This window comes from Ornithorhynchus anatinus, chromosome 7 (genome assembly GCF_004115215.2).
Source record: "Ornithorhynchus anatinus isolate Pmale09 chromosome 7, mOrnAna1.pri.v4, whole genome shotgun sequence".
Taxonomy (NCBI): Eukaryota; Metazoa; Chordata; class Mammalia; order Monotremata; family Ornithorhynchidae; genus Ornithorhynchus; species Ornithorhynchus anatinus.
In genome coordinates this window covers 25,247,710-25,273,778 of record NC_041734.1, presented here as the reverse complement: position 1 = coordinate 25,273,778, position 26,069 = coordinate 25,247,710, and the positions used below count along the sequence as shown (strand labels likewise).

Genomic DNA, 26,069 nt, shown 5'->3' with positions numbered 1-26,069 from the left:
TGGCAGGCCCAGACTGGAGCAGGGGACCTGTGTCTATCCCAATCTAGATTCTTCTCTAGAGCGGCCTGGAAACCCAGTCAGCGGACAGGGTTCTGATGGAATGGGGGCATCCTGACTCCTGGCATGTGTCCAGTTACGTGTTCTCACCAGCAAGTTCTTACTGTGAGTGTGAGGACCTTTGTGTTTTGTATCCTGTATGAGAGCGATCAGAGAAATAGAAGATGCCATCCCTGTTAATGGTGTGTAGTATTTAATGAGCCCCCACAGTGTGTGGGGCATTGTCAGCACCCGGGAGAGTTCAGTAAGATTAGTAGGAAGGTAGGCACCCAACGTCGGAAGCCTACACCTTACCCCTTCCAGCAGGGATTCACCCAATTTCCCATCCCTAATCAATGCCAAGCCACCTGAATCTTTCATTCGATCGTATTTTTTGAGTGCTTCCTGTGTGCAGAGCTCTTGGGAAAGTATAATACAACAATAAACAGACACATTCCGTGCCCACAGTGAGCTTGCAGTCTAGAGGATCATTGTGGTATTTGTTAATAATAATGGTACTGGTTAAGCGCTTACTATGGGCAAGCACTGTTCTAAGCGCTGGGGTAGATCCAAGGTAATCAGGTTGTCCCACATGGGGCTCACAGTCTTTATCCCCATTTTACAGATGAGATCACTAAGGGCCAGAGAAGTCAAGTGACTTGCCCAAAGTCACACAGCTGATAAGTGGCAGAGCTGGGATTAGAACACACGACCTCTGACTCCCAAGCCCGGGCCATGCTGCTTCTCCATGTTAAGCCACTTACTGTGTGCCAGGCACTCAGTCTGTCACCAACTCCTGTCAGTCTCATCTTCACAACATGGCCAAGATCCTCCCTTTCCTCTCCTTCCAAACTGCTACCTTGGTGGTACAATCTCTCGTAATATCCTGACTGGATTATTGCATCAACCTCCTTTCTGACCTCCTGACCTCCTGCCTTTCCCCACTTCAGTCCACACTTCACTTCTCTACCTGGATTATCTTTCTACAGAAACATTCAGGGCATATCACCCCTCTCCTCAAAAATCTTCAGTTGTTGCCTATCCACCTCTGTATCAAACAAAAACTCCTCACTATTGGCTTTAAAGCTCTCCATCACTTTGCCCCCTCCTACCTCACTTCCCTTCTCTCTTTCTACATCCCAGCCAACACACTCCACTCCTCTGGTGCTGACCTTTTCAGTGTGCCTCCAGCTAGCCTGTCTCGCTGCTGACCCCTGGCCCATGTCTTCCTCTGGCCTGGAACGCCCTTCTCTCCTCAAATCTGCCAGACAGCCACTTTTTCCCCCCACTTCAAAGTCTTACTGAAGACGCACCTCTTCCAAGAGGCCTTCCCAGACTAAGCCTCACTTTTCCTCAACTCCCACTGCCTTCCACATCACCCTGACTCACTCCCTTTGCCCACCCCATAGCACTTATGTATTTATGTGTACTGATGCCTGTCTTCCCCCATCTAGACCATGAGCCTGTTGTGAACAGGGATTGTCTCTCTTTATTGCTGTATTGTACTTTCCAAGCACTTCGTACAATGTTCTGCACACAGTAAGCACTTGGTAAATACAACTGAATGAATGAATGCTGGGGTAGATACAAGTTAATCAGGTTGGACACCATCCCTGTCTACATGGGGCTCACGGTCTTAACCCCTATTTTATAAATGAGGTGACTGAGGCACAGAGAAGTTAAAGTGACTTTCCTAGATCACACAGCAGACACATGCCAGAGCTGGGATTAGAACCCAGGTCCTTCTCACTCCCAGACCTGTACTCTATCCGCTGGGCCACACTGCTTCATGCCTCTGCTCACATTTCTGGGCAGAGAAATGACATTTCGTTGGGAGAACCCAACGAAATGCAGTCTACCTCTCTCATCCATGCTTGTGCACACGTGGAGAACCCCTCAATACCTAACAAAGCCTGCCTCATTCTTTGTAGACACTCGAAGAAAAGTGGAGCCTACTCCTGGAGGTCATGATCCTCGGACAGCAGTTCAGCTTCGAAGTCTCAGCACAGTCTTGAAACGCCTCAAGGAAATAATGGAGGGGAAGAGCCAGGTATGGCTTCAGGGCTCGAATGGGTTATCTGTAAAGAACTGTGAATAATCCAGAATAGGGGTGAAAACCAGTAGCCGAAAATGGCAGTTGTTTTAGGCTGTCTGCTCCACCACTGTCCCAGGTCAGCACCTGTCTGAGGAGAGGAAAGAACAGGGGTTCACCATCATCCTAACTGAGGGAGGGATCAGCAGAGTCCCAGAGGCTGGAAGCACCCACTGCCCCTGGGTTTCCTCTTGTTAACTGTGGGGAACACTCAGCTAAGGTTGGGACTTTAGGTCTCTTATCGAGTGTGGCCTCGGTGGCCTGACCTGGTCAGAAAATGAGCAATCGATTGCTTTCTTGTGGTTTTTACAGTGTTTTTTTCTTTTAAACAAACGATTAGTAACCCCAGTTGTCTCAACCCCTACCTCTTTCCTCCCTCTTCCCCCTTCCACCCTCTTCCTTTCCTGTTCTGCTCATCAGGAATTTCCTCCTTTGCTGCCTTTGACCCTTGCCTTCCCACTGGGCCATCAGAGGGAAGGGATCCACGAAAGGGATTCATCCACCCCTGGGCCCTCACCACCTGTTCTTAGGAATCCCTGTCATTGGCCTCTTCTCTAGGCTGTACCTAAACTGAGCTTTCAGATACCATGGCACCTGCTGAGATTCTTGTTTTGGAGAAATTGAGCCTAATAGACCCTGACTTGAGTCTCCTATGTGTGTCTGAGGTTCTCAGCAAGGCCCGAAGAAAGTGGAAACTTAGAAACCTAGTGGTGTTTCTGAAGTCCCTGAAAATTCAGGCAGGTCCTTGAATCTCAATAGTGAAGAGGGAGTAAAGGCTGAATGTTAGTGTTGTGTTTTCCTGTTCACTATGACTTTTCCTTGGCAAAACCCAAACTGCTCCTTGGGCCTTTATGGAGTGCAAACCAAAGCTTGGCACGGTGGGCCCTTGGGTACTTCTTTTTCATTAAGTATTTCTTCCTATAGCTACTCAGATGCAGGTAAGTTTAGGGATTTCCTTTAGGTCACCACTTTTGTAATAACGGCTGTGACTGGGTGAGTTGTGTTCAACCCAGACCAGCCTCTGTTCATTGCAAACCTAGCATTTGCCATGGTAGTTTTTTTTAGCCCAAGAAACTATCCAAAGGTACCACCGTAGGCTTTGCAAAGATCTGGGAAATGTTAATGTCAATGTCCGGTCACACTTCAGCTGCTCTCGCCTGCCTGTGGGAGGATGAGGTCCCTGGAGGTTTTTGTGGAAGGAATCAAACAGCTGCATCTTCATAATTCCACCTCTGTCAGGCACCCTGAAAGTTGGTCTGTTTTGGTTTTGAGTTGACTTTTGCTGTTGCAGGACAGTGATTTGAAACAGTACTGGATGCCAGATAGCCAGTGCAAAGAGTGCTATGACTGCAATGAGAAGTTTACCACCTTTCGGCGTAGGCACCACTGCCGTCTCTGTGGACAGATCTTCTGCAGTCGTTGCTGTAACCAGGAAATTCCTGGGAAATTTATGGGTTACACAGGTGAGCCAATGCTTCGGCATCATTTTCACAGTTCCGTTTTTCTCCCAGACACAGTTGAATGCCGGGCTGGCAGCTCTTCAGTCCTGGCACCGGGGCTTTCATGGGGAGTGGAGAGGATCAGGGTATGGACGGGACGTTTCCAGGGGGCAGGGCTCCAGTGGCAAATATGGGAAAGGGCTGGAGAAAGAGGACGTCACAGGCAAACCCAGGATTTGGGAGGTGAATATGCTGAAGGACTCCCTTGAGACTAGGAAAGCAGACCAACAGGTTCACTCGGGGCTCAGGGAACTCCCAGGGAAAACGGTCAGGCCTTGGGTGATGTCTGTTCCCGCCCTGAAGCTGCAGATGGGAAAGAATCATGTCCTGGATCCGCGCTGTGGCTTGCAGCCAGCCTCCATTTTACCTGAGGGGAGGCAGCCCGAGAATCTATGTCGGGAAGCCGAACAAGTTAGTTGTGCTCTCAGGCTCAGTTTTGAGTGGCAGAGAGTGCCTTATATATGTGGAGCTGTAGCACCTTTTCCCAGTGGAATTCCAGTTCCCACAGGAGCCCCACTGAGCTGCCGTAACTGAGTTGCCTCATTTCAGCTCTTTCTTTAAACAGATATGTGAACAATTTGTTCTGTTATTTCCTGTGACACCTGTTACTCGGTGGGGGCTCAGGGCTGATGGCATGAATTCACTCTCTTTTCTGTGCAAGAAAATGTCTTAATTTTCTATAAACGTGATTGTCGTGTTACAAGCCTGCCTTGGCAAGAATTGAAATGGCTTTATTAGGTGAGTAGCCACTGGGCCCTTGTGTTCAGATTAATATTCCAGACCAACAAACCCCTTCAGCCTTCCTGAGAATGACAAAACAAGGCAAGAAACTCGACAGGAACTCTTCTCCCCAAGCCAGACTAACTCCATGCGAAGGCCCCCTGCCGTAGCCTTCACCTGAGCCTGGTGGCTAAGTGGGCCCTCTCAGGCCCTGGTGGGAGCAGCGGCACCTTCATTTGGCCAGAGTTAGAGACTTCAGCACCTGTCTTGGGTTCATGGTAATTATTTTCAGTAGATTGGTCCGGTGACTTTCCTCTGAATACCCTTAAAGTGTTTTCTTAGAGGATTTACTATCGTGAAACTTTTTTTGATTAAAAAAAAGGAAAACAGAAGGAAAGTGGGAAGAAAATTGAGACGAAAGCAGGGGCAAAGGTTTGGTTGGTGGGCAGAGTAGGCGAGGGCAAATAATGTAATTATGGTACTTGTTATGTGCAAAATACTGTTCTAAGTGCCGGGGTAGACACAGGTTAGACACAGTCCCTGTCCTACATGGGACTCACACTCTTAATCCCCATTTTACAGTTGAGGTAACTGAGGCACTGAGAAGTCAGGTGACTTGCCCAAGATCACACAGCAGACATATGGGGGAGCGGGATTAAAACCCTGGTCCTTCTGACTCCCAGGCCCATGCTTCATTTTCTATCTTAACAGCAAGTTAAAATACCCGTCCCACTTAATCTTTGCAGGTTCAAGTCTCTGCTTTCTCAGGCCACCACTGTTGATACCAGACAGATCGGCATATAGGAAAGACCTTGCACTCCCTCACTTTCTGTCTGGGTGCTACTGACTGACCCTCAGAAAGTAAGAGGGCAGAACACAGAGAGGCTGGTCTTTGGGGCCTAAGTCAAGGTGTTACTAGCAGCATGGCCTAGTGGAAAGCACATTGGGCTGGGTTGTTGTCCTGGTTCTGCCCCTAGCCTGCTGCGTGACCCTGGCTGAGTCACTTAACCTCTGTGGACCTCTTTGTCTTACCTGTAAAATGGGGATAAAACTATCTTCCTCTCCTTGTTTCACAGAGATGTTGGGAGGTTAAAATGAGACAAGTGTCCTGAAAGTGCTTCAGAAAAGTAAAAGCGTTATCTCATTATTATTATTATAATTATCATCATGGTATATGTTGAGCCTTTAATGTATGTCAAGCACTTTTCTAAGCACTGGAATGTATACAAGTTAATCAAGTTGAACCAAATCCCAATCACATTGGGTCTCACAGTAGGAAGGAGAACAGGTTCTTAATCTCCATTTTACAATTAGGGAAATTGAAGCATAAAGTAAAGTGACTTGCCCAAGGTGTCACAGCAAGCAGCTGGCAAGGTTGGGATTAGAACCCAGGTCCTCTGAGTCCCTGGGCTTTCCTCTTTCCATCAGGCCATTCTGCTTCTATGAAAAGTATTCTTGTCTTATGCCATCAAGTTGTTTCTGACCCGTAGCGACTCCATGGACACAACTCTCCCAGAACGCCCCACTCTCCCTCTGCAGTCATTCTGGCAGTGTATCCATAGGATTTTCTTGGTAAAAATAAGGAAGCGGTTTTCCAATGCCTTCTTTGGCATGGTCAACATGAGTCTCCACCCTTGACTCCGTCTCATGCTGCTGCTGCCCAGCACAGGTGAGTTTTGACCTGCAATAGATTGCCTTCTGCTCTCTAGCCTCTGCCCATGCTAGGAATGGAGTGGACAGGCCTCTGCTTGACTCTCCCCCACATAGTCGAGACTGGTAGAGTACTGGAAACTTCAGGTGCGATCCTGAGAGGGGTTGAAAAGTATAGGTGCATGTTTCACATTCACTTTGTAATGATACTTGAAGCCTATCACTTTCTTAGAGTTTGCTGCTTATTTAAAATGCCCTTCCCAAAACAGGGAAGTCGAATGAACTCATTTTTAAAAGTACGACCACTAGAAATGCATAAACCATTAAAGGCATATGCTCAAAATATTTATCTGTTTTACAGGGACTACTGACTATACAAAAGACAAGTAAAGCTGTATTAGTATAGCTGTGGTTCCTCACTGGTTTTACTTTGATTCAGGCTTACACATTGTCACAACTGGCCAGCAGTTACCGGGCAGCTCGGTTGGGCAGATTTCCTATGCAGTTTGAAGTCAAACACGTCCTTCATTTCCTGTTTATTCTTATTTTGGTGACGTTTTGTCCTACCACCTGGGACAGACACCCTCTCCTATCTGGAACTGCACGGTTAATTGGCTTCTACTGAGGGTCCTGCCCTCCAGCTCTTGATATCCTAGAGCAAACTGATTTGGAAAATGTATTTTGTAGTTTCAAGGTCTCCCTTGGAGTATTCCTCCTTCCCATCCTTTCTTCCTTTGTTCTTTGGCCTATTCCCTTTTCTCCCTCCTCTGGCCCTCCCTTTCTCCCGACTCCTCCTTTTCTCTGTCTCCGAGACAGACACACACACGCACATTTCATGTGTTTTCCTTTGTGTTCTTTTTCCTCTGTTTTTCGAGTTTTTAAGCCTGCCTTCTGTTGGATGACCTTTTTCATTTTTGAGGCATTTGTTTCAAATTCTTGAAACAAAGAGTTTGCCAGGAGAAAAATAAATGAGGCCACTCACAAAAGTCATTAACTCAGTGGTTCCACAACTCACATATTCAAGGGCAGGGCAGGGAAAAGTTAATCAGTTTTAACAAGTGGCTTGTCAACAATTTTTGCTCTTGTCAACCTCATCTATAATCCATAAATTTCTCTGACCCCACCATGTCCTCTCAGTCCCTCCAGTCAGCACATCCCTGTCCTCCCTTCCCAGTACCCTCCATAATCCCACTCAATCCATTCCCCCATCCCCGCCCCTCACCCCCATGCTCCTTCCCCACCCTATCCCTGTTACCCTGTCCCGGTGCTGTCCCACATCTCAGTGCCCCCCATCAATCCCTGGCATCTCATTCCCATCCATTACTTCCCCTCACCTCAGCCAAGTGCAGTTTATGGAACCCTGCTCCTCGTTGCCATCACTGAAATCTGGCTCTCCCAATTCAATTCAGTTGTATTTATTGAGTGCTTACTAGGTACAGAGCACTGTACTGAGTGCTTGGGAGAGTACAGAATAACAATAAACAGGCACATTCCCTGCCCCCATTGATCTTAAAATCTAGAGGGGGAGACAGACAATATAAATAAATTACAGGTATGCATAAGTACTCTGGGGCTGACTCTCAGGTTCTTACCTGGAGAGTTTTCAGTACTCTACCAGTCTCCACTATAGGAGGGAGAGTCAAGCAGAGACATTTCCATTCCTAGCTTGGCCAGTGGCTCGTGAGTGGAAGACAAATTGCTAAAAGTCAAAACTCATCTGTGCTGGGCAGCAGTGGCGTGACAGAGTCGAGGATGGAGACTCAAGTTTACTTCATATAAGGAGGCAGTGGTAAACCACTTCCATATTTTTTACCAAGAAAATTCTATGGATCCACTACCAGAACGATTGCAGTTGAAGGTGGGGCATTCTGGGAGAGAGATGTCCATGGCATCGCTATGGATCAGAGATGACTCGATAGCAAAAGACAAGGCTAGCTATGGGGCTGGCAGGGGAGACGAATAAAGGGAGAACAGAAGAGAGTGGGAGAAGAGGAAAGGAGAACTGTCAGGGAAGACCTCATGGAGAAAATATGCCTTCAGTAAGGTTTTGAAGGTGGGGAGAGTAATTGTCGGATTTGAGAAGGGAAGGATGTTCCCGGCCAGAGGCAGGACATGGTCTAGGGATCGGCAGCAAGATAGAGGGTCTGTGACGAGATAGACAAGATGATTCATTCATTGTCGTATTTATTGAGCGCTTACTATGTGCAGAGCACTATACTAAGCACTTGGAAAGTACAGTTTAGCAATGAAGAGAGACAATCCCTACCCACACCGGACTTACATTCTAGAAGAGATCAAGGTACAGTGAGAAGGTTAGCGTTAGAGGAGAGAAGTGTGCAGGATGGGTTGTGGCAGGAGAGTAGCAAGGTGAAGTAGGAAAGGGCAAGGTGATTGAATGTACCGAGATGACGTGGTCTTTCTGCTGCTCATCTCCCACTCCCCCAGACTCCTTGGGAAAGGGGGAGGAATGGGCTTCCTTCTTGCTCCCCAGTGCCCCCTTTGCACCATTCCACCTCCCCTATCCCTTTCTTTCCCTTCCTTTGAAGCCCACTTCATCCACCTCTACCACCCACTCCAGATCCTAGTCACAATCATCTACCACCCTCCAGGCCCCACCTTCAACTTTTTGAACCATTTTGATTCCGTTCTCAAATTTCTTCTTTCTCCATTACATTATGTTGATGTTTGGGGATTTCAATATACACGTGGATGTTCTTGATCATTCTGCTGCCAGCTTTTATTACTCCTTTATTCCCACCTCACCCACTCATCAACTTGGACACACGCTTGCATTTATCATCTCTAGTCACTGTTCACTCTGTACCCTCAACAACTGTGAAATCCCTCTATCTACCACAGCCTCCTCACCTGGCTTCTCTCCCACCCACCCTCTCCCCACAACTCTGTCCTCTTCCCCACCACAGACCTCCAATCTTTTGACACCATCTAATTTTCTCAATTGGATTTAGCCTCCACATCCAAACTACCTTCCCTTGATGACCAATTGACGCCCACCACCTTCTCTACTGAACGCAGTTCACCCACTTCCCTTTCCTTTTATCAATCTCATATCACTAATCTCATACCACAGCCCTGGATTATCTCCATAGTCCACTTCCTTCATCCCTGTGCATGAGCTGCAGGTCGCTGCTGGTGAAAATCTAGATATCAGGCCGACTATGACCACCTAAATTTCATCCTTGCCTGCTTTAGCTTTGCCCTCCTCTACCCGGCAACGTTATTTCTCCATCCTTATTGACTCCCATGTCCATTGCTGTTAGCAGGTACTCCAGACATTTAACTCCCCCGTCCTCCTGCCTCCCCCATCTCTTGCCCCTAATAACCTGGCCACATACTTTATTGAGAAAATTAAAACCATCAGTCATGATCTTCCTAAAATCTCCTCTGCCCATCACCAGTCCCTCCCCAGTCCTGCCCCTTCTTCAACTCTTCCAACTTTTCCAGCAGTATCTCAAAAGGAGAGCTCCTGCCTTCTCTCAGAATTCACCTCCTCCACCTGTGCATCTGACTCGATCCCTTGGCACCTTATCAATTAACTTACCCATACCCCTTCACCCCTTTGTCCCTCCCTTACTGCCATCCTCACCTGTTCGCTCTCCAGTGGCTCCTTCCCCACTGCTTTCAAACATGTCCATGTCTACTCTGTCCTAAAAAAAAAAACAAAAAACCTCTTCTTTGACCCTATGGGTCTCTCCAGTTTTCGCCTCATCTCCCTCCTCCAATCCTTCCAAACTCCTTGAGCGAATTGTTTGCACTGGAGTTTCAAGTTCCTTTATTCCAATTCTCTCCTTGACCCCTTTCCCGTCTCGCTTCTGTCCCCTTCACTTCCCAGAAACCGCCCTCTCAGAGGTCACAAATGATCTCCTTCTTACCAAATCCTATGGCCTCTGCTCCAACCTAATCCTCCTTGGCCTCTCAGCTGCCTTTGACACTCTTAACCACCTTTATCTCCTGGAAGCATTACCCAACCTTGGCATCACTGATGCTGTCCTCTCATGGTTCTCATCCTATCTTCCTGTCCACTCATTCTCAGTCTCTTTCGTGGGCTTCTCCTCTGCCTCCCACCCCTGAACTGTGGGAATCCCTCAAGGCTCAGTTCTGTCTCCTTCCATTCTCCATCTACACCCACTCCCTTATAATAATAATGGTATTTGTTAAGCACTTACTATGTGCAAATCACTGTTTTAAGCGCTGGGGGTGGGGGGGATACAAGGTGATCAGCTTTCGCACGTGGTGGTTAGTCTTAATCCCCATTTTACAGATGAGGTAACTGAGGCACAGAGAAATTAGGTCACTTGCCCAAAATCACACAGCTGACAAGTGGTGGAACTGGGATTAGAGCCAATGACCTCTGACTCCCATGTCTGGGCTCTTTCCACTGAGCCACGCACCTGGCTTCAGCTACCATCTCTATTCTAATGATTTCCAAATCTTATGTACATATCTGCAATTTATTCATATTGATGTTTGTCTCTCCCCCTCAACTTTAAACTTTTTGTGGGCAGGGAACTTGTCTACCAACTCTATTACATTGTACTTTCCCAGGAACATACTTACAGCACACAGTAAGTTCCCAAATAAATATTGTTGATTGATTGAAGTGGGTAATTACCTCTTAAAACCTACTGGCCTCTTTTTTCCCTTTCTTATCTCTGTTCAAAAAACTGTTTTGTGGTTGTAAATTAGGAGCTCTGTGGTCTGCGCAAAGAGAACGGGCCGGGAACTCAGAGGACCTGGGTTCTACTCCCAGCTCCACCATGAACCTGCTCTGTGACCCTGGGCAAGTCACGTAACTTTTCTGTGCCTCAGTTATCTAATCTGTAAAATGGGGATTCAGTACCTTTTCTCTTTCCTACTTAGAGTGTGAGCCTTGTGTGAGAGTGGAACTTGGCCTGACCTGTCTTGTATCTTCCCCAGTGCTTAAAACTGTGCTTGATATCTAGGAATCACTTACCAAATACCATTATTATTATTATTATTATCATCATCACTATTATTAGTAGTAAATAGACCCCTTGTTTTAGGGCCAAAACTCTTGGGCTAGATGTCGCCTTTTTTTAATACAGAGAAGGTAAAGTAACTCTATTAGAAAACCTCATGCTTCTGTGTCTGTTTTCTCTTAGGGGACCTCCGAGCTTGCACATATTGCCGGAAAATAGCCTTGAGCTACGCACACTCCACAGACAGTAACTCCATTGGTGAAGACTTAAACGCCCTTTCCGATTCTGCATCTTCCGTGTCTGTGCTTGATCCCGGAGAGCCCCGGACGCCTGTTGGGAGTAGAAAAGCGAGCCGCAACATTTTTTTAGAAGATGATTTAGCATGGCAAAGGTACTGAGAGTCTATCTGGAGTCCTTTCATCTTCAACTATTTCCAGAAATGGCCTGGAGAGCTCTCACTACTGAGGGGTAGAGCAAAGCCTCCCTCCTGGAGAAGAATGGCCCACTGAAGACTCTCCTCAGCCCACCGACTAGGAGGGAGTGAGGCTGTGCCTCCCCTTTCCCATTCCCTCATCCATTCCATGCTGGGGAAGCAGCATAGCTCAGTGGAAAGAGCCTGGGCTTTGGAGTCAGAGCTCATGGGTTCGAATCCCAGCTCTGCCACTTATCAGCTGTGTAACTGTGGGCAAGTCACTTAACTTCTCTGTGCCTCAGTTACCTCATCTGTAAAATGGGGATTAACTATGAGCCTCACGTGGGACAACCTGATTACCCTGTATCTATCCCAGTGCTTAGAACAGTGCTCGGCACATAGTAAGCACTTAACAAATACCAACATTATTATTATCATCCTTGGTTATGGCCCTGGGCCAAGACCAAACTCCCCTCTGCTCCCTTAGCAGCCTGGATCCCCCCAAAGAGGGGGCCCTGAGGACCCAGAAAGACAGTCAATAAGGCTCAAATCAAACCTTAAAGCAGCAGGAGGAAGCGGATGATGATGACTGATGAAGGCCCAGACCTTTTTAGCTCCTTCAGCTTTAGCAGCAGGGAGAGAGGGAGGGTCAGTGAGGAGAGGGCGGTGATGTCGGTGGGAGGAGAAGGGAAAAAAGAGACAGGATCTGTCTAGGGCAGCTGATGTCAGTGGCAGGGTGAGAAGCAGTGAGAAAAGAACAGGTGTGTGAGATGGAGGAAGTGGGGAGATGGACTGTTTCCATATAAAAATCCTCAAGGATCAATTTGTGCTCAGAGGAGGGAGGAGTGAAAATGGGGTCAGATTTGACAGTGAGTGGGGGGACGCTCTCACTCTTGGATCTCACTCTGGCCAGAGGCCCTCTGCACAGTTTAAAATAGGATGAAGGGGGTCTGCCGGCTCAGGGAGCAGAAGCACTGAGTGGAAGTCTTTTTCTCCAACCCTTGGTCGTTCTCCCTACCGCCTCCGCTGCTCCCTCGGGCCCACCAGTTTCTCTCAAGAGACATTTAGCTCCCTGCAAATCTGACAGGAGCTTATTGGTCTCTCAACTTCTTGTTCAAACTGGCCACGCTTTCACTCCTTTTTCTTTTGTTTTCTCTCCAAGAGAGTAACAGAGGAGCTCTGTTTTACGTAATGACAGTTCTGGAAGGATTTCTTTCAATTAACCATCTTCCCCTTCTGGTGGAGGCTGCCTGAGGAGCTTGGGTTACTTGAGTAACAGTAAATTAGGAGCTCAAGTTTCACGGGAATGTCATATTTATTTTCTTCTTTTTGAGGTTGCGGCAGCCTTTGATACTCCTCTTCTACTCCCACCCCAGCTAGCACTGACACCGTTGGACTGTTGAAGCTCTAGTGATAACTTTTTTCTTCCGTGCAGAATCTGCCGTTGATCTGGCCACGTGAAAAGTCACCTATTTGGTTGGTTATTTTAAGGATTGTGAGCCCCCGGTGGGTCCGAAACTGTGACTGGTCAGATTTTCTTCTGCCTACCCCAGCGATTAGTTCAATGTTTGACCCCCTAAGAAGCTCTTCCTGAAGACCATTGTGACAAGCAGCGTGGCTCAGTGGAAAGAGCACAGGCTTGGGAGTCAGAGGTCATGGGTTCTAATTCCGGCTCCGCCGCTTGTCAGCTGTGTAACTTTGGGCAAGTCACTTAACTTTTCTGGGCCTCAGTTACCTCATCTGTAAAATGGGGATAAAGACTGTGAACCCCACGTGGGATAACTTGATCACCTTGTATCCCCCCAGTGCATAGTACAGTGATTTGCACAGAGTAACTGCTTAACAAATACCATCATTATTATTATTATTATTAGGGAAGGGGCATTATGTGGTGAATTTTTCTTTTAGGCTTTTTCTAGGGTTTTTAGTTACTTGTGCCATTTTTAAGGAAAAATACTAGTTATGTAGACACAGTTGAGCTAAACTTACTTGCTTAACTAAGCATATGTTCCAGGGATATTTAATGTCACCGAAGTGTTTGTAGCATTGAGTCCTTAGCCCAAATTTTAAAATAATAGGTTGCAACCCACTTTCTCCAGGAATTCTCTCCAGTGAATTCCTCCTATCCTCCACTCTGCGAGCCTGGTCTGTGATCTAATCATGCATACATATAGCTACTATATTTGCCAGCTATTCCTCTTGTCTGTCCTGTTGGGTCTTAAACTTCAGGAATGATGTTTAATCCTGAGAGTGAGTGTTCCCTGAGTGTCTAATTCAGTATTCTGCCCTCAGTAAAACTTGTTGACTGTCTGATTCCCAACCCTGCCAAAAGGCCAGCCAAGAGAGATGGCTGACCAGGGCTCTTTTTTTCTCTCTCTCACAGGGTGAAGAGGGGAAAACACAAGGCAGGGTCTAGATTGCCTATTTACAGCTTGGGATTGGGTGGGCCTCTGAGCATCCCTTTTCTCCTGAGGCTTAAAACAAGAGGGAGTCGTGGCCTGAAGTCCTGTCATTGTTTCAGCTTCTGGCCAGTTCTCATCTGATGGGCATTCGAAAAAGCTAATGGCTTCCTTAGGATTTGGCTTCCAGGGCCTGAAGGGAGCTAAAAGGCAGGACTACTTTATCCACCCTGGTGCTCCATGTTGGGTTCCCACGGAAAGCTCCAAAAACATCTGGGGAAGGGAATGTTCTTCCATAGGCCTAACGTCAACAATTTTGACAAAGCCTTTATCCCTTGTTTCACTGACTTTTGCAGAACTCTTTCTTGTTTTCTTTCAATGGTTGACATCCCTTCTTGTTTTCTCATTCCAGTTTGATTCACCCAGATTCTTCAGGTACCACTCTGTCATCACGGCTTATATCTGTTCAAGAGGATGCTGGAAAATCTCCTGCTCGGAACAGGTACCTTCTAAATGATATCTCCCCACAGCGAATCTGTTTCTCTTCAAATCAGTAAGGGTAAGACACTGTTGGTCCATCCCATGTGCTCGGGCAAGTTTGTTTGAAGTGACTGCTTCAGTAGTGTGTTGGGGAGAGAGCCTGTTCTTTAGGTAAAGCCATTTTCATATCAATTGATTACACGGCCCAGAAGAATTCAATCTCTTCTACCTTGGCCAGGCAATTTCTCTGCTTTTTAAATTTTTCTCAGGCAGTCTGAATCTGCTCCCCACCCTCCGTTTCACAGTTTTAACTGTGTAATTATGGGTTGGGAGGAAACCATTCTGTTACGAAGAGAAAACTGGTCCAAAGATTGAAAACAAAGGCCATTTTTTGTGGCGTAGCGGCTAGAACATAGCCTGGTGTTTGGAAGGCCATGGGTTTTAATTATGACCCTGCCACTTGTCTGATGTGTGACCTTGGGCAAGTCACTTCACTTGTCTGGGCCTCAGTTACCTCTTCTGTAAAATGGGGATTGAGATTGAGAGTCCCACGTGTGACAGGGACTGTGTCCCACCTGATTTGCCTGTATCCACCCTAGTGCTTAATATAGTGCGTGGCACATAAGTACTTAACAAATACCACTATAATTTTTGTTATTATTATTATTACTAACATGGAGAAGTGTTTTGTTTAACATCTTCAAAAATAATCTGGAACAAGGAGTAGGCAGCACAACATTAAAGCTGGGTCTTCTGGGTAGTGAAATACCATATAGATGGGGAGAGACTGCAGGAAAACCGTCAAGAGTTGAAAAATGGCATGTGACCTCTGATGTGAGCAAGTGCCCAGAATTGCACCCAGGGAAAAAATCAACTAAATTACAACTACATGATGATGGGCATGGAGCTGCAAATCGTGAATCAGAAGAGATATCTCTGAGTCATTGTTGACTCTCTTCTTTGTAATCTTTAGTCCACTTGCAGCTATAGACAGAGGACTGGTAGAATGCCAGCTATCATCAGGAAGGGCGTACAGAGGAAATCCAAAGGTGACGTTTCTGACCTAGAATACCGGGCGTAAATTCTGGTTCCCCTAGTGTAATTGCTGGAGAAAAAGTAGAGAAGGGCACCTGAGATGATCGAAGGAACGGAGAATAATAATGTTGGTATTTGTTTAGCGCTTGCTATGTGCTAGGCACTGTTCTAAGCACTGGGGTAGATCCAGGATAATCAAGTTGTCCCATGGGGAGCTCTCAGTCTTCATCCCCATTTTACAGGGGAGGAAACTGAGGCCCAGAGAAGTTAAGTGACTTCCCCAAAGTCACACAGCTGACAAATGGCGGAGCCAGGATTAGAACCCACGACCTCTGACTCCCAAACCCGGGCTCTTCCCACTAAGCCACGCTGCTTCGTTATGAGAACAGAGCAAATGAGTTAGGACCCTTTAACCTAAAAGGATGTAGACCAATCAATCAGTGCTATTTATGGAATGCTTACTGTGTGCAAAGCGCTGTACTAAGCTTTTGGAGGAGTACAATACAATGTATAAGCAGTGTGGAATAGTGAATAGAGCTTGGGGCCTGGGAGTCAGGAGGACCTGGGTTCTAATCCCAACTCCACCACTTGTCTGCTGTATGACCTTGGGTAAGTCACAACTTCTGTGTCCCTCAGTTACCTCATCTGTAATATGGGGATTAATAATAGTAATAATAATAATTATCATCATGATGGTATTTGTTAATCGCTTAGTATGTGATAGGCACTGTACTAAGCACTTGGTTGGGTACAAGCAAGTCCCTGTCCAATGTGAGGCTCAAAGTCTCAATCCCCATTTTACAGATGAGGTAACTGAGGCACAGAGAAGTGAAATGAGGCACAGAGGAAGTGAAATGACTTGTCCACGGTCACATAGCAGACAGGATTAGAACCCATGATCTTCTGACTCCTAAGCCCATGTTCTAACCGCTGCGCCATGCTGCTTCTACAAGACTGTGAGCCCTACGTGGGTCAGGGACTAGATCTAATGTGATTATCTTATATCTATCTTGGCACATAGTAAGCGCTTAACAAATACCATTATTATTAGTAGTAGTAATAGTAGGACTGCTTCCTGCACATAAGTAACTTGCAGTCTAGTAGGGGAGACCTACATTCAAACAAATTAAAGATAGAGTTTAACGTTATCGGGGGTTCTCAGCCCTTTAGGAGTTCTCAGTTACTTTAGGAGCTCCTGGTCCTCAGGCATCCTCTGCTGGGTTCTGAGACCCTTCAGTTCTCCCATTCTAACCCAGGTTTGAGGGGGGGGGCATCCTCACTGCTCCCTAAGACCGTATACTCATATTGCTGCCATCCCTCTACGACCAAAGCCCTGACGTCTCCCTGAAGGCATAGAGGTCGTTGGGGACTGGCCTGCCACCTCCCTTTTGGGACTGGCTGCAGGAAGCCCATGGAAAAAGCCCTCCTTCCCACCCCTTTGCCTCCTTAGCTCCCAGAGCTTCTCCCTGAGCCCCCGCCACAGGCAGACACTACTATCCGAGATTTTAACGATAGTAAGTTCTTGACGAGGTAACAAATGAAAACCAGTCCAGGTAAAACCATCTTTGTCTAGATCTACGATTGCCCCCCTTCCAGGACCCTTTTTACTTCCCCAAAGATGTCCCAGGGTCACGTTGTTCTCTCCTTTGGAGAGATGAGCCTCGCCTCTCCAGAACTCTAGCCCCTGGACCCCGAACCTCCAGGGATCCTCTCCGATCCTTCCCTTTGTCCATCCAGGGTCCACAGCGTGACCTCTCCCCATGTCCTGTTTCTCCAGGTTCACAGCTCGCTATCTCTTGCCTCAGGATGACCAAGGCTCATTTTCTTCCCTTTATTCTTGACCTGTTTCTAATCCAGTCACTTTACCACCTTGCTGTCACTGAAACTTGGCTCTCCTTAGGTGAAATGGTCCCCCCTGCCACCCTCTGTAGAGGAGGCCTCTTCTTCACCTCCTCCTCAAGACTCATTGGGGAAGAGGGAGGAGTTGGCTTCCTTCCCTCTCCCCAGTGGTTGCTTTCACACCATTCCACCTCCCCCATCCTTTTCTTTCCCTTCCTTCGAAGCCACCCACTCCAGATTCTACTAAGAGCTTGCCCCCGCCCCATGGCCCCGCCTCCAATTTTTTTGAATGATTTTGATTCTCACATTCCTTCACTTTTTCTCCATCCTACATTAATCCCTGGGGACTTCGGTATCCACGTAAGTGTTCCTGTTGACCTTTCCACTGCCCATTTTCTATCACTCCTCAACTCCACTGACCTCTTGCTCCACCCCAGCTCTCCCACTCACTACCTTGGACACACACTCAATCTCATCATCTCTAGTCACCGTGAAATCTCTTCTAACTTCGAAATTCTGTCCGACTACAACTTCATCTGCCATTTCTCCCACACACCTCCTCCCAGCAAATCTGTACTGGTCCCCCACAGAGACCCCATTCCCTTTGCTCAAGTCATCGTGTCCCATTTACCCTACATAATATATTAATAATAATAATTGTGGTACTTGTTAAGTGCTTACTATGTGCCAAGCACTGGGGTAGATACAAGGTAATCACATGTGGAAGCAGCATGGCTCAGTGGAACGAGCCCGGGCTTGGGAGTCAGAGGTCACAGGTTTGAATCCCGGCTCTGCCACTTGTCAGCTATGTGACTGTGCGCAAGTCACTTCACTTCTCTGTGCCTCAGTTCCCTCATCTGTAAAATAAGGATGAAGACTGTGAGCCTCACATGGTATAACCTGATTACCCTATATCTACCCCAGCATTTAGAACAGTGCTCTGCACATAGTAAGCACTTAACAAATACCAACATTATTACACTGTCATCCCCATTTTAGAGATGAGGTAACTGAGGTTCAGAGAAGTTAAGTTCATTCATTCATTCAATAGTATTTATTGAGCGCTTACTATGTGCAGAGCACTGTACTAAGCGCTTGGGATGAACAAGTCGGCAACAGATAGAGACAGTCCCTGCCGTTTGACGGGCTTACAGTCTAATCGGGGGAGAAAGTGACTTGCCCATGGTCACACAGCAGACATGTGGTGGAGCCAGGATTTCCAACTATTTCAAACTACATTCCCTAGACCATATTAACGCCCTCAACACCACCCTTTCTACAGAACTAAATTCACTTGCTCCCCTCTCGCTTTGTTGATCTGGTCCCACTAACCCATAGCCCTGGATCACCTCCACAGTCCGTTTCCTTTGCTCCTGTTTATGAGCCGCAGAGTGCTGCCGGTGGAAATCCAGATATTAGATTGACCTCGTCCACTTCAAATTTATCCTTGTGTACTTTAACTCTGGCCTCTCCTCTGCCCAGCAAAATTATTTCTCCATTCTTGTTGACACCCATGCCCATGCCCTCCAAAGTTGTTCCAGACAGTTAGCTCCTCCTCAAACCTCCGTCCTGCCTCTCCCGTCTCTTGCCCCTAATGACCTGGCCACCTACTTTATCGAGAAAGTTGAAACTATCAGGCATGACCTCCCTAAAATCTCCCTTTCTGATCTCCAGTTCCTCCCTTCTCCTGCCCCTTCTTCAACTCTCTCATCTTTCCCAGCAGTATCTCAAGAGAATTCCACGGTGTTCTCTCAGAATCCACCCCCTCCATCTGTGCTATTTGACCCCATTCCTTCACACGTTATCAGAGCACTTGCCCTCCTCTCTTGTTCCCCTTTCTGACTGCCATCTTCAACTCTGCTCGCCAGTGGCTTTCCCCACAGCCTTCAAAATATGCCCATGTCTCCTCTATCCTAAGTAAATCCTTCCTTGTCACCACAAACTTATCCAAAACAGAACTCCTTATCTGCCCACCCAAACCCTGTCTTCCCACTGACTTTCCCATCTCTGTAGGCAGCATCACCATACTTCCTGTCCCGCAAGCACGCAGCCATGGCAATACCCTTGACTCTTCTCTCATTCAACCCCTATATTCAGTCTATCATGAACTCCTATCAGTTCAATCTTCACCACATCGCCAAAATCTGCCCTTTCCTCTCCTTCCAAACTGCTACCACATTAATCTATGCTCTTATTCTGTCCCGTCTTGATTACTGTATCAGCCTCCTTGCTGAACTCCCAGCTTCTTGTCTCTGCCCACTCTACTCCATACTTCAGTTTTCTGCCCGGATCATTTTTCTTCAGAAACATTCAGTCCATGTTTCCCCACTCCTCAAGAAACTCCAGCGGTTACCCATTCACCTCCACATCAAACAGAAACTACTTAGCATCAACACTCGATCACTGTGTCCCCTCCTACCTCACCGCTCTCCTATTACAATCCTACCTGTACACTTCACTCCTCCAATGCCAACCTACTCACTGTCCCTTGATCTTGTCCAACTCACTGCTGATCTCTCGCCCACATCCTGCCTCTGGCCTGAAACACCCTCCCCCTTCATATCACTCTACCCCACCTTCAAAGCCTTATTGAAAGCACATGTCCTCCAAGAGGCCTTCCCTGACTAAGCCCTCACTTCTTCTCTTTCCACTCCCTTCTGCATTGCCCTGATTTGATCTTTTAATTCACCTCTCCCTCAGCTCCACAGCACTTATGTACATATCTGTAATTTATTTGTATTCGTGTCTGTCTCCCCCTCTAGACAGTGAGCTTTTTGTGGGCAGGGAATGTGTTTACCAGCTCTGTAGTACTATTCTCAAGCACTTAATGCAAGTACTCTGCACCCAGTAAGTAATCAATAAATATAATTAATTGATTTCTCCCCCACCTGGTCCCTCTTCTTCCTTCCCAGACTCTTCTCTGATGAGTTTGGCTAAATCTTTACATTTCCTTCGGGGAGAGCGCCACAGTCCTGGGCTCCCTCCTCCTCTCTCTAAGTGTGAACACCAGTGGACCTGGTCATCTCACAGGGTGAATTGGAGAGTATAATGATTAAAATCTACAAAATTGTGAAGTAGAAACATGGTGAGCACAGAATTCTTGCTCTGCAACTCCTCTCATACTAGGGTGAGGCCAGGTCCAATGCAGCTTGAAAGTGGTAGGTTCAAACACACAAAAGAAAGCACTGATTCACCTACTGAGGATTAAGCAGATCAGATTCATTCCCACAAGAAAAATTGTCTAGGCAGAAAGTATCAATAGATTTACAAAGGGTTTGGATAGATTCATAAACAAGGGAGAAGCAACGTGGCTTAGTGGAAAGAACACGGGTTTGGGAGTCAGAGGTCATGGATTCTAATTCCGGCTCCACCGCTTGTCAACTTTGTGACTTTGGGCAACTCATTTAACTTCTCGGTGCCTCAGTTACCTCAACTGTAAAATGGGGATTAAGACTATGAGCTCCGCGTGGGACAACTTGATTACCTTGTATCTACCCCAGCTCTTAGAACAGTGCTTGGCACATAGTAAACACTTAACAAATACCATCATTATTATCACTGTTATCATTAAGGGAAGCACCGTGGCCTAATGGAGATAGATTTACCTTGGACAAATCACTTCTCTGTGCCTCAGCTTTGTCAACTGTAAAATAGGCATTCATTACTTGTTCTTCCTCCTACTTAGACTGTGAGCCCCTTGGGGAACAGGAACTGTGTCTGATCTGAATAACGTGTGTGCACCCAAAGGTTTAGAACAGCGCATGGCACATAGTAAATGCTGAACGGATACGCTAAAGAAAATAAAGTGGTCTCTACTAGGTTTCTAGGTGAAAGGTTAGTGATGTTTCAGGGTTCATCCTCAACCGTGGTGGGGATGGGGGTCCAGACAGACACCATTACATGGTTACTGTTTGCCTCCTGCTGCCTCAACTCAGTGTGGCTCAATGGAAAGAGCTCGGGCTTAGGAGTCAGAGGTCGTGGGTCCACCACCTGTCATCTGTGTGACTTTGGGCAAGTCACTTAACTTCTTGGTGCCTCATTTACCTCATTTGTAAAATGGGGATTAAGACTGTGAGCCTCATGTGGGACAACCTGATTACCCTATAGCTACCCCAGTGCTTAGAACAATGCTCAGCACAGAGTAAGCACTTAACAAATACCAACATTATTGTTATTATTATTATTATTATTCCTCTGAACCAGTAATGGCATTTCTTATATTCTTCTATTCAGTTGTCAAACATTACCACTTTGTGGAAGAATAAATCAATTAAAGGATTTTACTTAAACCATACTTCTAATGTGTAGTTAGACTGCCTTCTATCCCTTCTCAACTCCACCTATCTCCTGCTCCATCCCACCTCGCCCAGTCACCAACTTGGACACACATTCGATCTCGTCATCTCTAACCACAGAACAATCTCTACCCTCACCAACTCTGAAATCCTTCTTTCTGACCACAATCTCCTCACTTGCCTCCGCTCCCACACACCTCCTCCCCATATATCTGTATTATTCCCCCATAGACACCTCCGATCTTTTGACCCCATCCGATTTTCTCAACTCATCGTGCCCCCCCTAGCCTCCATAACCAAATTACCTTCACTTGATGACCAAGTTGACGCTGTCAACACCACCCTCTCAACTGAACTCAGCTCACTCGCTCCCCATCCCTTTGTCGATATCGTACCACTAACCCACAGCCCTGGATCACCTGCACAGTCCTCCTCTTTAGCTCTTGCTCAGTATAGATAGAGTACTGCCGGCGGAAATCTAAATATCAGGCCAACTCAAGTTTATCCTTGCATGCTTTAACTCTGCCCTCTCCTCTGCCTGGCAAAATTATTTCTCCACCCTTTTGACACCCATACCCATTGTCCTCACCAGTTGTTCCAGACATCTAACTCACTCCTCAGATCCCTTGTCTCCCCACCTCCCCCATCCCTTGCCCCCAGTGACCTGGTCACCTATTATATTAAGAAAATTGACACTATCAGGTGTGAGCTCCCTAAAATCCCCTCTGCTCCCCCTCAGTCCCTCCCCCTTCTGGCCCCCTTCAACTCTACCATCCTTCCCAACAGTATATCTAGAGGAGATCTCCTTCCTCCTTTCAAAATCCACCCACATCTGACCCCATTCCTTAGCACCTTTTCAAAGCTCTTGCCCTCTCCTAACAGCTATCTTCAACTGTTCATTCTCCAATGGCTTCTTCCACACTGCTTTCAAACATCCTCAAGACTCCCCTATCCTAAAACATCCTCCCTTGGCCCCATGGGTCCCATCAGTTATCGCCCCATCTCCCTTCTACTCTCCAAACTCCTAGAGCGAGGTGTCTCCACCCACTGTCTCAAATTCCTCTCCAATTCTCTCCTTGACCCCCTGCAATCTGGCTTCTGTCCCCTTCACTCCATAGAAACTGCCCTCTCACATGTCACCAGTGATCTCCTTCTTGCCAAATCCAATGGCCTCTACTCCATCCTAATCCTCCTCAAACTCTCAGCTGCCTTATCACCCTCTTCTCCTGGAAACATTATCCAACCTTGGCTTCACTGACACTATCCTCTCCTGGTTCTCTTCTTATCTCTCTGGACTTTCATTTTCTAACTGTGGGGATCCCTCAACGTTCAGTTCTGGCGCCCCTTCTATTCTCCACCTACACCCACTCCATTGGAGAAATCATTTGCTCCCTTGGCTTCTACTACCACCTCTATGCAGATGACACATCTTCCATCCCGATCTCTCTACTTCTCTGTGGTCACACATTTTCTTTTGCCTTCAACACATCTCTTTTTGGATGTCCTCCTGCCACCTTAACTTTAACATGTCCAAAACAGAGCTCCTTATCTTCACACCCAAACCCTGTCCTCTCCTTGACTTTCCCATCACTGTAGATGGCACCACCATCCTTCCTGTTTCACAAGCCCATAACCTTGGTGTTATCCTTGACTCCTCTCTCTCATTCAACCCACATATTCGATCCATCACCAAATCCTGTCGGTCCCACCTTTGCAACATCACTAAAATCTACCCTTTCCTCTCCATCTGTACTGCTACCACATTAATACAATCACTCTTCCTATCCTGCCTGGATTATTACATCAGCCTCCTTGCTGATCTTCCAGCCTCCTGTCTTTCCCCACTCCAGTCCATACTTCACTCTGCTGCCAGGATCATTTTTCTACAAAAACATTCTAGACATGACACCTCGTTCCTAAAAACACTCCAGTGGTTGCTCATCCACTTCTGTATCAAACAAAAAGTCCTCTGCATTGACTTTAAAACATTCCATCTACCTCACCTCCCTCCTCTCCTTCTGCAAACCAGCCAACACACTTCACTCCTGTAGTGCTAACCTTTTCAATGTGCTTTGATCTCTCCTGTCTCGCCTTCAACCCCTAGCCCATGTTCTGCCTCTGGCCTGGAACGCCTTTCCTCCTCTAATCCGACAACCACTCTCCCATGCTTCAGAGCCTCATTGAAGGCACATCTCCTCCAAGAGGCCTTCCCTGCCTAAAGCCCCACTTTTCCCTCATCTCCCACTCCCTTCTGTGTCATCCTGATTTGCTCCCTTTGTTTTCCCCATCCCAGTCCCAAATCACTTATGTAGATATCTGTATTTTTATTTATGCCTTTGCTCTTCCCTACTCTCAGCCCCAAAGCACTTATATGTGCGTATCTGTAATTTTATTTATTTGTATTGATGTCTGTCTCCCCTACTCTAGTCTGTGAGCTTGTTGTTGGCAGGGAATGTGACTGCTTATTGTTGTATTGTACTCTCCCAAGCGTTTAGTTCAGTGCTCTGCACCCAGTAAGCACTTAATAAATATGATTGAATGAATGAATGTTAATGCCATTCTTTCACCAACCTGCTGTGGTTAGGAAACAGCCAAATGTAGCTCAGTCCTGCTCAGAGTACTCAGTGGAGTAGAATTTGGATATGGGACAACTGATCTCCTTTAAGGCTTTATTTCTTTAGGCATCTTACACAGTCTGAGCTTCAGTATTTATTAGTCCATCGGAGAGCTAATCTCTTGACTGAATTCTTGCCCTTTTGTGGTTAAAAAGAACATAGGTACACGGTAAGGCATCTGTGGGCATTAAAAGAGATCAGAAGAGCCAAAGTCCCCAATAAGGGGCTTTAAAGATTACAGATGCCTTCAGATTACTAGCTCAGTCATGGTTTTTTAAAAATCAAAGCAACTGGCTGGTTGCGCTGGTCAAGTTAATCAGACTAAACCTGGTCCTGCCCAGCAAGCTCACGGGCTAAATGCAGGTGGGGAAAGAGCATGGGCCTGGGAGTCGGAGGACCTGGGTTCTAGTCCCAGCTCTGCCACTTCTCTGCTGTGGGACCTTGGGCAAGTCTTCACTTAACTTCTCTGAGCCTCAGCTTCCTCATCTGTCAAATGAGGATTATATCCACTTCCCTCTGACTCTGTGAGCTCCAGGTGGAACGGAGACTGTGTCCAACATTATTGTCTGATATCTACCCCAATACTTAGTAAACTTTTATAAAGCCTCCCAGGCTAAGGCAATATGAGACTTTGGAGGATGAGGAGCAACAGATAAATCACACTAGTGATTTTCCAAGTTGTCAAGGAAGGTGGAGAGACTAGTATATGTTAGTCATGGTGTTTATTATTAAGCACGGAGTGCATTCTGGCTGGGATATTTATGAGGTAAACAGATTAAAAATGTTTTTTGTCGCACATAGGACTCAGTCTAGAAAGCAGTAAGAAAACGTAGAGAAGAATGATAGTGAAATACAAAGATACATTAAAGCGAAGTCAACAATCCAAGATAGCACTGTTAGGGTAGGTAAACATCATTCTGGGAGATTGGATTCCTCAGGCTCCAGGCACAGTCATTTTTGACAGATCTTGGTGGCCTTCCTAGCTGTCGACACTTCTGAGGTAGGGAAGGGGTCACCAAGGCTAACCTGGTATCGGGTGATGGTGAGAGTTCAGTACCCCCAGGCATGTAAAGGGCTCTTGGGCAATAAGCGGCTCTGCTAAAGTTTACCTGTCCCTGCTTCTGTAGGGCAGTGGAGCTCCTGAGTGTGGGCAGTGAGAAATCAACAGTTCTCTAACCGGGATGCAGCCCAAAAAAATTGGAAGGCTACAAACATGAAAGAGCTCCAGAGCTGCACTGACACAACTGCAGAGGGAAAGTGTATGAGGATGAGAAAATGATAGGAGCTGTTTGGAGGGGACTGGTCCCCCCCCCGCCCAGGATACGCAGGAGGAAAATGAGGAGGGCAGTCTGCCCACCTGATGGGAGAAACTGGGGCTGATATTCTCATCTGCCAAAATAAAAATAACTCAAATGATATCTGAATGCCCTGAGTGGAACAGTGTAAACTAACTCTCTTTCCCTTTTCAAAGCCCTACTGAAGATCACTTCCTCCAGGAGGCCTTCCCAGATTGAGCCCTCCCTTTCCCTTTGCCCCTCCTCTCCTCCCCATTCCCCCTACTCCCTCCCTCGGCTCTACCCCCTTCCCCTCCCTACAGCACTTGTGTATATTTATATTTATTATTTATTACTCTATTTTATTAATGATTTGTATATATCTATGATTCTATTTATCTATTTTGATGGTATTGATGCGTGACTACTTGTTTTGTTTTGCTGTCTGTCTCCTCCTTTTAGACTGTGAACCCATTGTTGGGCAGGGATTGTCTCTATCTGTTCCTGAATTATACATTCCAAGCTCTTATACGGGCTCTGCACACAGTAAGTGCTTAATAAATATAATCGAATGAATGAATGAATAAACAACATTCTCCAGGCAAGAGGAATACCTTGGAATCCCTTGCTGTAGAAATTGCCAACTTCCTGTTTCAGTGCTCTGAGGAAAGCAACTTGGAAATATTTAGTGGAATTAGTAAAGCGGCAAAAGCAGGGTAGGCAGTAATAATAGGAGAATTAAAATCATCATCACACATACTG

At 46.6% G+C, this 26,069-nt stretch overlaps 1 protein-coding gene across 7 annotated transcripts in view; it reads left to right on the top strand.

The window, feature by feature from the left end:
• Positions 1-26,069, top strand: part of PIKFYVE (phosphoinositide kinase, FYVE-type zinc finger containing) — a 154,418-nt gene that overhangs the window by 31,875 nt on the left and 96,474 nt on the right. For all 7 annotated transcript variants that reach the window (XM_029068330.2, XM_029068333.1, XM_029068334.1 and 4 more), the window contains exons 4-7: positions 1,968-2,086; positions 3,420-3,591; positions 11,142-11,349; positions 14,182-14,271. In XM_029068330.2, the coding sequence (XP_028924163.1) occupies positions 1,968-2,086; positions 3,420-3,591; positions 11,142-11,349; positions 14,182-14,271 (589 nt within the window). The remainder of the gene's footprint in view (positions 1-1,967; positions 2,087-3,419; positions 3,592-11,141; positions 11,350-14,181; positions 14,272-26,069) is intronic.